The sequence below is a fragment of the Labeo rohita genome, chromosome 7, assembly GCF_022985175.1.
Source record: "Labeo rohita strain BAU-BD-2019 chromosome 7, IGBB_LRoh.1.0, whole genome shotgun sequence".
Classification (NCBI taxonomy): domain Eukaryota; kingdom Metazoa; phylum Chordata; class Actinopteri; order Cypriniformes; family Cyprinidae; genus Labeo; species Labeo rohita.
Genome location: NC_066875.1, coordinates 9,143,575 through 9,159,175, shown reverse-complemented (window position 1 = coordinate 9,159,175; position 15,601 = coordinate 9,143,575). Strand labels below are relative to the sequence as shown.

The window sequence follows — 15,601 nt, the reverse complement described above, 5'->3', positions numbered from 1 at the left end:
TTTGAGTTATTGGCTCTTATGCAAGTCCTGTGGTCTGGCATGTGTAATGGACACTGTCAGGCTGCCCTGTCAGGACTTCAGAGCACTGTTTCATTTGCTGAACAACTTTACAGATTACAGATTTTGGTATTGGCAGTGGTGTAGGAATGTCTTGCTCTTATTTAGATATTTGTTGGCTAAGTTTATAGTGCTTATATAGTACTCAGTTGTTTGCTCATCTCTGTTGATTTCACTGTTTAAATCAGTTGCTTAGAAATCAAGTTTTTTTTAAAAGCATAGGAGAAAAAAGTGACAAAAAGACAAAAATAAAATAATGAAGACCCTCTGAGAGCACATGCTTGTTGTGTCTTAGAAAACCCACAATTTTGAATGCAGCAGGTTCAGGTTACTGCACAGCTGAGACTAAGAGACAGGCAGAGAAATAAAAATAGGTAATGTGTCAGTGTAAGAATTGCTGGTATTAATGTGCTGGTGTTTGATGCCAATCAATGGCTGACAGATCAGGTTGAGCGGAGATTCTGCAATCTCTGCATCCCTGTGTTCTCTGTGCAGGAGACCATCCTGCTCCTCTACCTCTTACTGTGGCCACTCTCTTCTTCTTTAAAGCTATTGATTCCTTGCCCAGCATCACAGCATGTTCCCTATGTGGAAAATTCACCCATTCGATTGTCAATAGGGCAAAGGAAAAAATGAATTGCTGCAGAAATCACTTTCTCAATTTCTACCCAAATTGTGGCTCTAACTGCATTCATAAAGCACAGCCATTCAACCCTATTAGCAGGGTTATTGTAAGAACAAATGTTTTTCTTTATTGTAAAGTTTAGTAATTACTACAAACGGGCATTTGGTTTTGAACAATAGTGTAATTTATTCTAAACCTGCAACCCTGTCGCTTGCAACCCTGTTACCTGTTTTTGTTTCATTTTGTAAAATATATATATATTTATATTGCTTGATTTAATGTTTATTACTATAAAGCAAACTGGCTTTTAAATTGTATTCAGACATGTCTTTTATATTCAGGCAACTTTTGGTAACAGGAATGAAAAAAGTAAATACATTCAGCCATGTATTTTGTATCCAAACAACTTTTGGTAACAAAAGCAAATAAATAAAAAACTAATTCAGATATTTATTTCATATTCAGCCAACCTTGGGTAACAGGGATGGAAAAGAACAAATAAATAAGCAAATTCAGACATTTCTTTTGTATTTAGACAACTTTTGCTAACTGAATAAAACATGATAAAAAAATACAGCAAATAAATACTATAAACAAATTCTGACATGTCTTTTGTATCAAGACAACTTTTGGTAACAGGGAAGAACAATAGAAAATAAATAAGTAAATTCATATATGTATTTTGTATTCAGACAATTTTTGGTAACAGGGATGAAAATAGCAAATAAATTAATTAATTCAGACATTTATTTTTTTATAAAAAAAAAAACTAAATAAATTTAGACGTCTTTTGTATTAAGACATCTTTTAGCAAATAAATACTGTAAATTAATTCAGTCATTTCTTTTGTATTCAGACAGGGATGAAAAATAGCAAATATATAAACTGACTGAGACATTTATTTTGTTTTCAGTCGACTTTTGGTAACAGGAATAAATAATAGTAAATACATTCAGCCACGTCTTTTGTATTCAGAGAACTTTTTGTAAAAGGAATGAAAAATAGGAAATAAATAAGTAAATTCATACATTTATTTTGTATTCAGACAACTTTTGATAATGGATGAAAAAATAGTAAATAAAGTTAGACATGTTTGTAACAGGGATGAAAACTGTTACAGGGATGAAAACACATAAGTAAATTCAGACATTTCTTTTGTACTCATAACTTTTAGTAACAGAGATGAAAAATGGTTAATACGTAAATAAACTCAGAGATGTCTTTTGTATTCAGCCAGCATTTTTGGTAACAGGGATGAAAAAATGTATGGATAAATAAAAAGAGCTAATATAATAGTTACCTTGACATTCTGAGGCGAGCTAACAATATTTTACTCCTATCACTACCCTCTTAGGGACGAGTTCCTTTTATCCAAAGTAACATACAGTACAATTATTACCTGGCCATCCTGGGAGTAAGTGCCTTGGTGACCACAAGGGCACAACGGTGACCCATTCATCATTTGCCCCTGGTGGGGATCAAACCAGAGACCTTCTGATTACCAAGCCTGACCTTTAACGACTCAACCACAACACCACAATGTTGAGGCTGTCCTTTTCTGTTAGGATGCGCCCTTTTCAATATAGATTCCATTTTGTGCATGGAAGAAGGAACATGTGTACTGCAGTTATCGAATTAGTGTTGGGCTAAGTATGCATTTAACTTTCTGCGGGGAACGTATTGACATCGCCTTTTTCTCTTCTCCGCACAGCAAGAGCCGCTTTGAAGTGCTTGGTGGAGGCAGTCTGCGGATCTTCAATCTCACTGAGGAAGACGCTGGTGTGTACAGCTGCATGGCAGACAATGGCAACGGATCTGTTGAGGCCCAGACTGAGCTCACGCTGAAAGGTAAGATTAAACCTCACTGTTAAAGGACTAGTCAAGTGATTGTCACGTCACACTGTAATGTTCTTTCCTCTAGTGCTGTTCAGAGGAAGTGTTGCATTTTCTCGGTAACATTAAGTTCTGTAATTCGATTGCACGCTCTGATCGCACTTCAGACACGTTTACAGAAACAGGTATGGGGTTCTCTGTAATTGCTCAAGCTGTAGTTTTGGGCGGGACTGATAGTAGTGCATGAGATGTGATTGTGGGATGATGAAAGGGATGTGAGATGGTTCAGACAGGTGTGAAATTACAGAGAATAGAACAGAATCTGGGCTGTAGATTTCATGCAGATATGTGGTGTGTAATGAGCTTTGGCCATCTGTCCATCTGCTGAGAATTGATCCTACACTGTGACAAGATGAAAAGATAAAAAAATACTGGAGGGCAACCAGCCCCTACTTTCAGGCTCTTTAGTTTGCCTTTGTGGGTGGGAGAAGTATTGTGTTGGAGCGATAGTACATCCAGCAGCTCACAAAAGAGGTGCAATGCCAAACTTAAACCGAGAAGCTCCCAGAATCCAAGCGAGTGTCAAACACTCTCTAGGATTTTTTTTTTTTTTTTTTGCTAATCATTGTGCACTGTAGCAACACAATTTGGATCTCATAGTTTTGGGTTTGTTCTTGAATAGAATGACAAAAATAGGTACAAATTTGGTTCCACTTCAGTGTTCTGGGATTAGAAGTTCATTTTGTCAACAGAATTTATGGTATATAATGTAGATTGGCACAGAAAATCATTTTATTGATTGGTGTGCCCATTTCAGTGCTGTGAAAATTGCACTGAACATGCACTTGTAGTATAAGGTATAGGTACAACAGGGCTAAAGGCACAAGAAAAAATGTGCTGTTCACTGCACCTAAAATGTATAACTGCAGAAAAAATATACACGTTTGTATTGAACATTTATGGAGCAACAGATTTTGTGTGACAATAAATCATGTTGTTTATTTTATTTTAAAATTTTATAAATGTATGAGGTGGCAAAGGGGCCTTTTACCCCACACATGGAGTAAAAGGCTCACCAGCATGGGGCACACAGTATTGATATAAATACTTTAGCTATAATAATGTTTTTTAAAATAATGTCTAAGTAAATACTTGTTCAAAACAATCACTTTTGCAAAGTTTGTACTATTTTCTGCTTATTTTTAAAATTAAAATAACTATTTTTTTTTTTAATAAATATAGTGTCATTAAAATGTAAATATAAAAATATATTTTAAAGTACAGAAACAAAATCATTTTAAAAATTAAAGATTCTAAAAGCATTGAAGGAAGTAATAATTTAATATAGATTTACAGTAGTAACAAGAAATGATATTTTATTATATGATGTTTAAAATTGTCATTTTAAATATGATGGAATAACATTCTAAACATGGTGGTTATCTCTAAAATGGACACCCAAAATAGTATATGATATTACCATCTGAATATAATCATGTCATGACAACAAATGAAAAAGTCAGCCATTTATTAATGATCATGTTAATTATTGTGCCCCAATTGTTACCCCAAATACCATACTTGTACATATTTGTTATTTAAAAACTGTTGCTTTAATTATCTTAAACAAGACTTGAAATCAATCAAGAAGACATCTCAGAATATATGCGATTTTAGCGATTCTCATTTGCTACTTAAATCTACAAAATTTAAAAAACGTCAAATATGAGATAGAGTAAGCACAAAATCAACTTCTAGCTGCTGTCTGCGATTGCTTCAAGGATCAAACAATTTTGCACGTGCATCTTGAAAAGCGAAAGTTTTGGAAAGTACTATGCCACGTTTTTGTGCCATTTAGTGGTTTAGAGGAAAGACCCCAGGGCGCCTTTAGCCCCGTTGTACCATATATATTACAAAAAAATTATACTTGCACATAATATCAGTCAAATAAAATGCCACTTAAGTGTGCTTAAAGGGTTAGTTCACTTAAAAATTAAAATTCTGTCATTTATTACTCACCCTCATGTCATTCCAAACCTGTAAGACCTTTGTTCATCTTCGGAAAACAAATCAAGATATTTTGTTATGAAATCCGAGAGCTTTCTGACCCTGACAGCAACGGTACTACCGCGTTCAAGTTTTAACGATTTTAACGATGTCCTTACTACATTTTGGGCCTTGAACATGAAGATGAATGAAGGTCTTACGTGTCTGGAACGACTTGAGTGTGAGTAATTAATTACAATGTCAAATTAAGTATATTTTAAGTCATTATATTATATCATGCTTTAAAGAAACTCAATCACATTAATGTGTTGCTAATGTGTAAAATTGTAGTGATTATAATTTGTTTATTGCATCCAAAAACATTAAATTCAACTCTCACTTAAGTGTATTCTTCTAAAGTATATTTTTTTACATAATAAGTACATAAAAAGTACAGTATGATGAAGTGAGCTTCTTTTTCACAAGAGGACAGGACATACATAAAGACAGGTCGTAAAAGAAAAAAATATGCATAGTTTTAAATGTAATAGCTACAAGACTTCAACATTATGCGTGTTGGCATGAGACTAGTGTGATAACATTGCAGAATAACCTATGTAATATTTATAACTACACTCTCAGGAATTACATTGGTAGCACACAACCAGAAGTTAATTTGCCCAGAACAGTAGTTCCACCTCTAAAAATGCTTTACAGCTCAAACAGTAATAGGTTGTGCTGAATAATGCATGTTGAATAATTCATCCTTTAACAAAAAATATGAGATTCATATTTCTGTAAACCTACTGGACCCTCTTGTTTACTCCTGTTGCAGTTTATTACTATTATTTTTTTTAACAAATCAAAATTGTTTTGTTGTGATCAACATAATGCTATTGATAGAGCAGGTTGTACTGCTTCCAGAACAAACATGTATTCCTGTTTCAAGCGTGAAATAAAACAATGACTTTCGTGTCTTGTTTGCCCTGATTTTAAATGTCAACCTGCGCGTGGAGAACAGTTATGAATACATTGTGTTGCGTACATTGCTAGTCAACATGCAGAGATGTGTGCTAGTGTGAGTGGGTCAGATTGATCTGGGAATTTCTGCACTCGCCATGTTTTGTTATACTGTAGGTGAGAAACCCAGAATCCTATTAAACTTTGATAGACTGTTTTTTTCTGTGTACAAAGAACATGAGGGAGTAGCTTGTAGGTTGCTGTTTCTTAGCCTGCTCTGAAATGCAGGGTGGGTGAATGGAAACAACAGTGTGTGTTGAGCTTTGACATTGTCTGTAATATAGCGAGAAACCTGAGACGTGCTCCTGAATGCAAGCGAGGCGGTGATAAGAGCTGTGTGGTCATTTGAGATGGTTTTATCATCACTATAATCTCCTCTAGAATGTATAGGGAGTGTAACCTATGGAAGCTTGTTTCCGCCTCAGAATAAAAAAAAAATAAAAGGTTATTCTTATCTCACAGTTCTGCCTTTTTCTTGCAATTGCAAGTTTATGTCTCAGCATTCAGACTTATCTTTCACAGAATTGCACTGAATTCAAAGTTTACATCTCGCAAATTTGTTTGTTTGTTTTTTTCTGCTTTTCACATATTGCTGTGTTTTATTATGTTGCTTCAGGTACGTGTTGCAGCAGTTCAGAATTCAGATGTCCAGGGAGTGTTGCTAAAAATGTAATGCTCTATCCACCTTATTCTTCAACACAGAAGTAAGCTTATGAGCAAGGCTTCCGGTTCATTAGCTGCTATAGAGAAATAACGGGAAGAATAACAACATGCTGTAAACAGTAAAACTGTTCACACTATAAACCAGTGTGTTCATAATTAAAGGGGTCATTGGATGCAAAGTTCACTTTTACAAGTTGAACATTAATGTGTGTTGGCAGTGTATGTACACATCTAACCTATAATGATAAAAATCCATGCAGTGGTTTTTAATTATCTGTAAAAATAATATCACCTTTTCAAATTGAGCCATTCTCAGATGCCTGTCGTTATGGCGTCACACTGACAGAGGCCGCTCCAACAATAGTCTTTGCAATCACCTTTCCTAATAACGTGCTAATTAGCAAGTATAGCGGCTAAATGCGTTTAAAGTAAACAGGCTCGTCACTCCACACAGAGTACAGAGGGGCGGGGTGAGCAGAGCTCATTAACATTTAAAGCAGCCTCGACCAGAACAGGATGATTTTTGCAGAGCTGATTTTGGCAAGGTAAAAAGGGTGTTGTTTTACACTACCTTCGAGAATTTTTAACCAAAGTATATTATAGACTTTTCCTTAAGACCCTAAAGAATCATATCAACTTGTGGAAAATGGGCATCTGATGACCCCTTTAAGATAATACATTAAAATAATATGGTAAGACACACTTTATTGGCAATATCAAGCAGCAAAACTAGCTGTTTTGTTCAGCAAAAAAAAGCTGGATGTGGATGAGACCAGAAGCAGACACATATCATTTACAAATCAGTTTTTTTACTTTTATTTTGGAATTGTGCATAAATTTATGCTTTCTCATTCAAAACTCTGGCCCTGTAAATCATACTCTGTATGAAAAGGAATAAAAGCAGGGTTCCCACAGGTCCTTGAAATCCTTGAAAGGCCCTGGAAAGTTTTTGAAAATAAATATACATAGATGCATGTCCTTAAAAGTGCTTCAGTTTATTTTGTGCAAGAAGTTATTATTCGCTCCGGTCCGCTAATGTGTTATTTCCGCAACACTTCGTGTCCTATGCATACTAGCTTGCTTGATTTATGGTAGTTACACACATTTGCGCGTTACGTGTTTCCCGTGTGAGGTAGTTTGTGTTGTACGTTGCCATGACGTTCACGTGTGCACAAAACTACTACGATGGTACCTCAGTGTTTCAGACACACTGGGAAACATTGCAAAAATAGGCTGAAACCGCTGAAACATGATGCCTGGAAAATGCAAGTTTCAAGATATTTGGCTCACCAAAGATTACAGAGAATGGCTTGCCAGACATCCAAAAGACCATCACTTGGCCAGGTGTAGAGCCGAATATTCTTCAGTTTTATGCAAAACAAATACGACAAATAGATAATCAGATCTCTGTCATATGGCCTTGTATCTTATAAGGTAACACGATGTAACCATGCTCTCACTTGAAATGTGTCCCCACATTAAGTCCTTGAATTTGAGGGTATTGGACATGGAAAGTCCTTGAAAGGTCCTTGAATTTGAAGTTAACCAAGATGTGGGAACCCTGTAAATGTTGTCTGAGGTTTACTTCCTCTAGCATTTATTTCAACTGGAGATGTACGTTCAGGCAGAGCTGGATAGTAACTGATTACATGTAATTTGGATTAGGTAATCAGATTCCAAAAATTAAGTACTTGTAATTAGATTAAATTACATGTTAAAATACTCATAATCAGGCTAGTTACTTTTTTATAGATTACATGATTACATATTATTTCCACAATAGCAATAAATCATTTGTAATTTATTGATTCTCCCTAATTACCCTTTTCATCTTTTAAATTTTGCTTTCTTAAATAGCCTACTGCTTATATACATTCTGAAAACCCTCAAGTTCTTTAAAGAACCATCTCACCTTTTTTATAATCTGAAGAACCTTCTTTCGCTACAAAGAACCTTTTGTGAAACAGAAAGGTATTTCAGATGTTAAAGATTCTTTATGGAACTATTTAGACAAAATGGCATCTATGGCATCGTGAAGCACCTTCATTTCACTCCAAGAGTGTTGGTTAATGGTCATATGACATGCAGGTAAACAAATAAAAATATTAAAAAAAAAAATTTTTCAGTTTCAGGTTGTTTTTTTTTCTGTTTTTTTTTTTGTTTTGTTTTTTTTTTTTTCATTTTGATTTTAAAACGATTTATTTTAATTTTACTTTTTTTTATTATTTAATTAATTATTAGCTTTTGATTTAACTCAAAACCCCCCCTGCAGTTCCTTCTGAAATGCCAGTTTGGAAAACCTTGACGTAACATAATGTTTAATGCACTTCATGTTGTTAATAACAACAAATAGAACATATTTTCTTACTCTTTGTATTTTTCTGTCAATATGGTGCAGTATTATCCTATTTAAATCAATATGATAAACAAGATAGGTCAAAAATAATCCAAAAGTAATGAAAAAGTAGTTTTGATTACATTACCTAAAATGTGTAATGTAATAGATTACGTTACTGACTACAATTTTTGTCATTTAATTTCAAATTAGTAACGGATCACAATTTGTAAGTAATTGTAAGGTACATATTTTGAGTTTTGCAGAAATGCCACATTTCCACTGAATCTGGGTAGCTTATGTCTCATAATTCTCGCAGTTCTGAGGGGGAAAAGTCAGAATTGTAAAATAAAGAGTTTCAACTTTTTTACTTTTTTTTTCCTTCTTTTTTTTTAATCCTGTGGTGGAAAAAAGCTTCCATAGTAAGCAGTCTTTCACTATGAAATAAATTTTCTGGCTTTCTTAAGCTTCTCTTGTGCTGTCTTAGCAACCTTTCCGTACAGTTTATCCTTAAAGTCAACATGAAATCACAATTGAAACTGTTTACTTTCTCAACTCACATTCCTGGTCTTGTGTTATTCATTAAAGTACATTATTCTCAAAGAATATTTTCATTCATCAACTGCTACAGTAAATCTCTAACATGACTGACTGATGCCATCTAGGATATGTAAACGTGGAAAATAATGTTAACCGATAGCTAAATAGATATTTAATCACGGATTTAGGCCACATTTGTAGACAATACAGCCTTTGTAAAATATTGACAATAGCTAAAGCAGTAAATCAAAACTGGTGAATGTGATTGTAATGTAATGCAATCCTTCACAATCCACTTCAAACAAGCATTCAGGTCTGACTTCATTTTTGGTTTGCAACACCCACTTTTCATAATCCAGCCAGTTCCTGATCATAAAGCCATGTCCTGCTGTAACATATTTCATACTTGGAAGTACATAAGACTCTGGAAGTAAAATAGGTTGTGAATTGTATTTCATGTTGACTTTAATACAAAAAAAAAAGGCTTATAGGGAGGTTGTGTAGTTGTGCAATGAAAAAGTAAAACTGCGTGCAGTTTTTATCAGTATATTTGCAGCTGATGCAACATTTTTACAGTCTGTGGCCACCGATATAAGTGCTGCTCTGGGTATGTGCAACTGGGTTTATGTGTGAGATATAGTGAGTGATTGAAACATGAACCATCTGTCCCGTGTGGAGCTGGCGTGAGCAGGAACCCAGCAGTGTGTGACAAGTGTTTTTCAGCAGGTTGTGTGTGCAGGCCTCAGCAAACTGCAGGAGCACATACTAACAGCCATTCATCACCTTACCTCTGTCAGTTTGGCCCTGATGCTGCAACTTATGTTAGATATACTAGTTCCAGATACTGTAGAACCCAGCTCATCTGGAAAACATCCAATAAGATTCAGTTTAGCTCAGTTTACATCCAGTCATAGCTTTATGTAGCTATTCTGGTATTGGTTTTTTTTTTACTGAGAATTGACAGTTTTATAAATATTTATGTAAATGACAATCTACAGTCTTTATTTGCTACTTTTACCCTTTCCTCATTTTGCTCACATTTATAAATTTAGATTTTTTCATTCACTTCCATACATTGTTTTCTGACATTAAATTATTCTAAACACTTTTGCTTGTTTTCAAATTAATATGAAATTTATATATAATCTATATATCTATCTATTTATCTATCTATCCACACATACATGCATATATACACATCATGATTGCCAGGTTTTCACAACAAAACCTGCTCAATTGCTACTCAAAACTAGCCCAAAAGTAGCCTGATCGCGTTTCAAGGGGAGTCCCAGGTAAAAATTGTGTTCCGGGGGTTAAATACACATTTTTTTGGTGGGATTCCCTTGGTAAAATTAGCATTCCAGGGGTTAAATATTACATTATTGGGGTTGCTTCAACCTACGGACATGAAAAACAACCACAGCAACAGTGATAAAGTTGCCCAGTTCCGCGGGAAAACCTTGGCAACACTGATATACATATATAATATATATAAGAATTACATACATTGTTTTATTAAAGTCTCATTCAAAATCTTTTCTTGTTTTTTTAATAATGCATATTTTCTTTCAATTAACCCTATATAAACAATGTATTTTATTATATATATTAATGTGTACTATGTACATTTGATTTATATAATGTACCATTACATTCCTGTGCTTGTTGTATAGTTTATTTGTAATTATACTCATTTTTCTTTTAAGAGGAAAATGAATTACATACATATTTACATATTACATACATATTTATATATACTGTATATGGTCTGAGCAACAAATATCTATTTTAGAATCATACTGATTTGTGCAGTGGTAAAGCCTTGAATAGTAATATTATGCAAATTATATGTGATGTTTTCCAAATGTGCAATTCATATAAAATATACAGCAACTGAGCGTTGTGGTTGTGTGGCAGAGAATCAGGCACAGCAGTGAGCAACAATCCAATTACATCCCAGCAGACAGGCCTGAATCATTCTGGTGCACAGTACCTTGTTATTGAGATGATCTATGTCCTGTTTATCTTCTCCAAGATCAAATAACCTCATTTGCTAATGGGAAGCCTTTGGAGGTTTTGCATTTTCCTCTGGCTATTAGGAAGTACATGTTTTAGCCACATCCTGGTGTTCATGGTATTTTTAGAGGTTGATAAAAGTCAAAAGCAGCATTTTCTTTTCCTAATCAAATCAAATCGTTTTCCTGAAATCATTACTGGCATTATGTTATACAGACATTTGAAGTGTCATTTCTTTGAAGAAATAAATGTTTGGTTTCTCATGCTCACATGATTTGTTTTGTTTTATTGCTTTTCTTCTCAGCTTCCCCACAGTTCCTGAAGAAACCAGCTAGCATATATGCTCATGAAGCCACAGACATCATCTTCGAGTGCGAGGTTACCGGCTCACCCGCTCCCACTATCAAATGGGTGAAGAACGGAGATGCCGTCATTCCCAGCGACTATTTCAAGATCATTGTAAGTTGTCAGCTTGCCCTACATGAGTTAGGAAATGCTGTTGACCTTTCACAACATTTTAACAGTGACTGCAAATCGATTTAGTACTTTTTCAAGACAACAGCAATGCTCTTGTGTGCCTCTTTACAGAAGGAGCAGAACTTGCAGGTGTTGGGCCTGGTCAAGTCAGATGAAGGTTTCTATCAGTGTTTAGCTGAGAATGACGCTGGAAACGTGCAGTCGAGTGCTCAGCTCATCATACTGGATCAAGGTATGTTTAAGCATTAATATTTTCTTAAAATCTTAACATCATATTTGCTCACATTCAACTTTGTGGAAATGTTTTCCCTTTGTAAACTTTGCTGGAAAATCTAGCTAAAAAGGTGGTAGCTGGTTTAAATTGTTTCCAGCTGTTCCATATTGGTAATTTATGATCAGTAGATGGTCTAGATGGTTAATCAGCAGGAATACAACCGCTGGGGCCAAGGCTGACCTGGTAGACCTTATTAATTAAGCTAGTTAGAGCAGTTAGACCTGGTCCTGGAACTTAGGGTTACAGAGACCCTTGGTATCACCTAGTTCCTCCTGGGAGGCTCTTGTATTAGTTTTAGTACACTTTTAAAGGAATAGTTTACCCATAAATGAAAATTCCGTCATTAGTTAAAATATTTCTAATGAAATCTGAGTGCTTTCTGACCCTGCATAGACAGCAACGCAACTGCCACATTTGAGGCCCAGAAAGGTAGTAAAGACATTGTTAAAATAGTCCATGTGACAGCAGTGGTTCAGCCTTAATTTTATGAAGCTACAAGAATACATTTTGTGCACAACAAAACAAAAATATTGACCCGTTGAATAAAGTCTTCTTTTGTTTTCTTTGTGCACAAAAAGAATTCTCGTAGCTTCATAAAATTAACGTCACATGGACTATTTTAACGATGTCCTTACTGCCTTTCCGGGCCTTGAACGTGGTAGTTGTATTGCTGTCTTTACAGAATCAGGAAACTCTTGGATTTCATAAAAAATATCTTCATTTGTGTTTCGAAAATCAGCACAGGTCTTGTGGGTTTGGAACAGCATGAGGGTGAGAAACTAATGACAGAATTTTGATTTTCAGGTGAACTGTCCCTTTAAATATCATTTAAATCTCAAATTAAAGTGTTCGTAACATCTCATTACAGTCTTCTAATAATAATACCAGTTCATTTAGTTTTAGAACTAAATCACAACTATTTTAGTATTTCATTAAACAGCCTTAATCATCTCCAGAAACTGGAGGATGTATCCATGTAGATGATCTTTTTTTAATTCAGATCTAATTGAAGGTATAGTAGTGTTGGTGTAAGTCAGGTGCATGATGCCATCTGCTGCAGCTTCCTCTCTGGCAGTGCCACCTGTTCAGTGTGTGTATGCGCTCACGGGCATGTGTGCGCCAGGACTAGAGTTTAATGTTAAATATGCGGTTGAAATGGTGTTCTGGGAGATTGCTGGGAAATTACTTACTGAACATGGGTGAGTTTCCCAAACACCGATGCAACCCGCTGCTTAACCTCCCTAGTATGATGCATCATTGTAGAAACAAACTAGCTAGTCACGTCTGTTTCCCAAACACAGTCGCATCTCTGTGGTTTGAACCACATTGGTCTCACAATATGGTTGTTAATGTCATAAATTCTACTAATTCATCAAATCAAGATCTCAGAGATGCCACTGTAACAAACATGCCAGCTGATGACCAATTCACTATTTTTTGATCCTTGTTTTTTTGCTTTATTTGAGGCTCCCTTACGCATTTCCACACATGCACACTCTTAAAAAAGGCAATTATTGAGGACAAGCTAACAAAAATAGATTGAAATGTATATTTATTACCATGAAATTGAAGATATAGATAGTATGCATGTTAGCTTGCATACTGTGCCCAAGAGCACGATTTCTTGAATTCCACATGTCTTACTAACAAGAACATATGCTTCTAACCACAGTTTGAAAGCTGTAGTTCCAACCACGTAAGTTTGCTATGTTCGTTTCGGGAAACAATGAATCATTGAACTATTTCACCATATGTGATGTGTAACTTGTGACCATAATTGGCTAACAGTGCTTTTGGGAAATGCACCCATATGAGCCCACCTCTAATGTCTCTATGATGTTCTGGTCTGTAGGTTTGCCAGGCAAAATGTATTACTGTCCATTTATGACTCTGAAGGACAAGCACACCAAAGCTAATAATATTGAGTTAGTGATTTTTGCCTTAGCAGTTTTAAAATTTAAATCCACCATATACGAGCAGTACAGAATGAAGAAAGTAGTAGTTGTCAGATTGTCACTCTGTTTCTGTGAAATTTTTATCTTTCTGAGATGAAGCCAGAGTCTCTCTGAATTCTCTTTGGGGCTTTGCTGTACTCTTTGCTCCTCTCGTATGAAATGGTTGTAAACACTTTATTTTGGCAGGCTTCTCAGCTTGTTCTAGTAGAAGCTGCTAGACAGGTCTGATTGGAGGCTTTTTGAAGCCTCAGTTCTCGCTGCCATCTGGACAAGCACATGGTGAATGGAGAAACACAGTTGCCTATCTTCACTTATTGTTAGAGCTGATTGCTGAGTTTATTAAGTTAAAGACTGGGAGTTTGTTGCGCAGTCTGTGAAACGTGCTCATTATATTTTTCTGTAAGGGAATATATGCTCCCATTCTCATTAGTGTAATGCAGCATTGTATTTTCCCCATAGTCACAATGCTTTAGATTTGACATGCTGTGATTACCTTAAGTAGAGATTTTTATGCAGATTTGCTCATGATTTGTAAATTAAAAAGAGCAGAATTTGTGAGGGGCAACTAAAAGAGTCATAACAACCCAAGCAAACACCTTAGCTATTGAATATCAACACCCTGGCAAATGCTCACAACACCCTAAGGAGTTCACTTCCAGAACAAAAATGTACAGATAATTTACTCACCCCTTGTCATCCAAGATGTTCATGTCTTTCTTTTTTCAGTCATAAAGAAATTGTTTTTTTGAGAAAAGCATTTCAGGATTTCTCTCCATATAATGGACTTCTGTGGTGCCCGTGAGTTTGAACTTCCAAAATGCAGTTTAAATAACCTTCAAAGGGCTCTAAATGATCCCAGGTGAGGAAGAAGGGTCTTATCTAGCGAAACGATTGGTTATTTTCTAAAAAAGTTACGACAAGATGAGCATTTGAGGTTAAAAAGTATATAAATAGTCATTTTTTTTTTAGAAAATAACCAATCGTTTCGCTAGATAAGACCCTTCTTCCTCAGCTGGGATTGTTTATAGCCCGTTGAATCTGTATTTTAAACAGCATTTTGGAAGTTCAAACTCGCGAGCACCATAGAAGTCTGCTATATGCAGAAAAAACCTGAAATGTTTTCCTCAAAAAATATAATTTCTTTACGACCGAAGAAAGAAAGACATGAACATCTTGGATGACAAGGGGGTGAGTAAATGATCTGTAAATAGTGAACTTCTCCTTTACATACGGTGGTGATTTTTGCAACAAGCAAAACATGACATTTTTTAACCATGGAAACTACATTGTAATCAACAAGCTGTGTTGAATTTTTGTAGTTTTTGTGGAGCAGCAAAGCAGCACTATGAAAAATTTGGGTCAAGACAAGCACTGAAAAAAGTGTTAGTCATATAGCTGGTATGAGATCAGGACGTGACCTGACAATTTGATGTTGTCTCACTCTTTGAGCTTGTTTATTTTCCCCAGATTAATTCTAATTCCATATTTGCATTTGAATGCTTGTTTTCCTGGCAGTGACTTATTATTATTAAAGACTCATGGCAACTGGAAAAAAACATTTATCTTTTTTCCTCAATTTTTCATTCCTAGGCTCTTTTATCGCTCAATTCCAAAAACCTTGTATGGCAAAAACACCCCACAAAACCCATTTCCCAGCATCTGTTTCTAGACAGAACTGCATTTTTCTGCGGGTTATTTTTCTGAAGGTTGTGTTTGCAGCAGCCACTCCAGCAGTGTGAAGGGTGATGGAGTGGAGGAAAGCCATACAAGAGCTTGGACACAGTGAAGGGTGATGGTTGCATTCAAGTGCTTAAAGGGAT

At 35.4% G+C, this 15,601-nt stretch overlaps 1 protein-coding gene across 8 annotated transcripts in view; it reads left to right on the top strand.

Annotated features, from left to right (window-relative positions):
- Window positions 1–15,601, top strand: part of neo1a (neogenin 1a) — a 173,760-nt gene that overhangs the window by 111,387 nt on the left and 46,772 nt on the right. For all 8 annotated transcript variants that reach the window (XM_051114569.1, XM_051114565.1, XM_051114564.1 and 5 more), the window contains exons 5-7: window positions 2,394–2,530; window positions 11,380–11,534; window positions 11,664–11,784. In XM_051114569.1, the coding sequence (XP_050970526.1) occupies window positions 2,394–2,530; window positions 11,380–11,534; window positions 11,664–11,784 (413 nt within the window). The remainder of the gene's footprint in view (window positions 1–2,393; window positions 2,531–11,379; window positions 11,535–11,663; window positions 11,785–15,601) is intronic.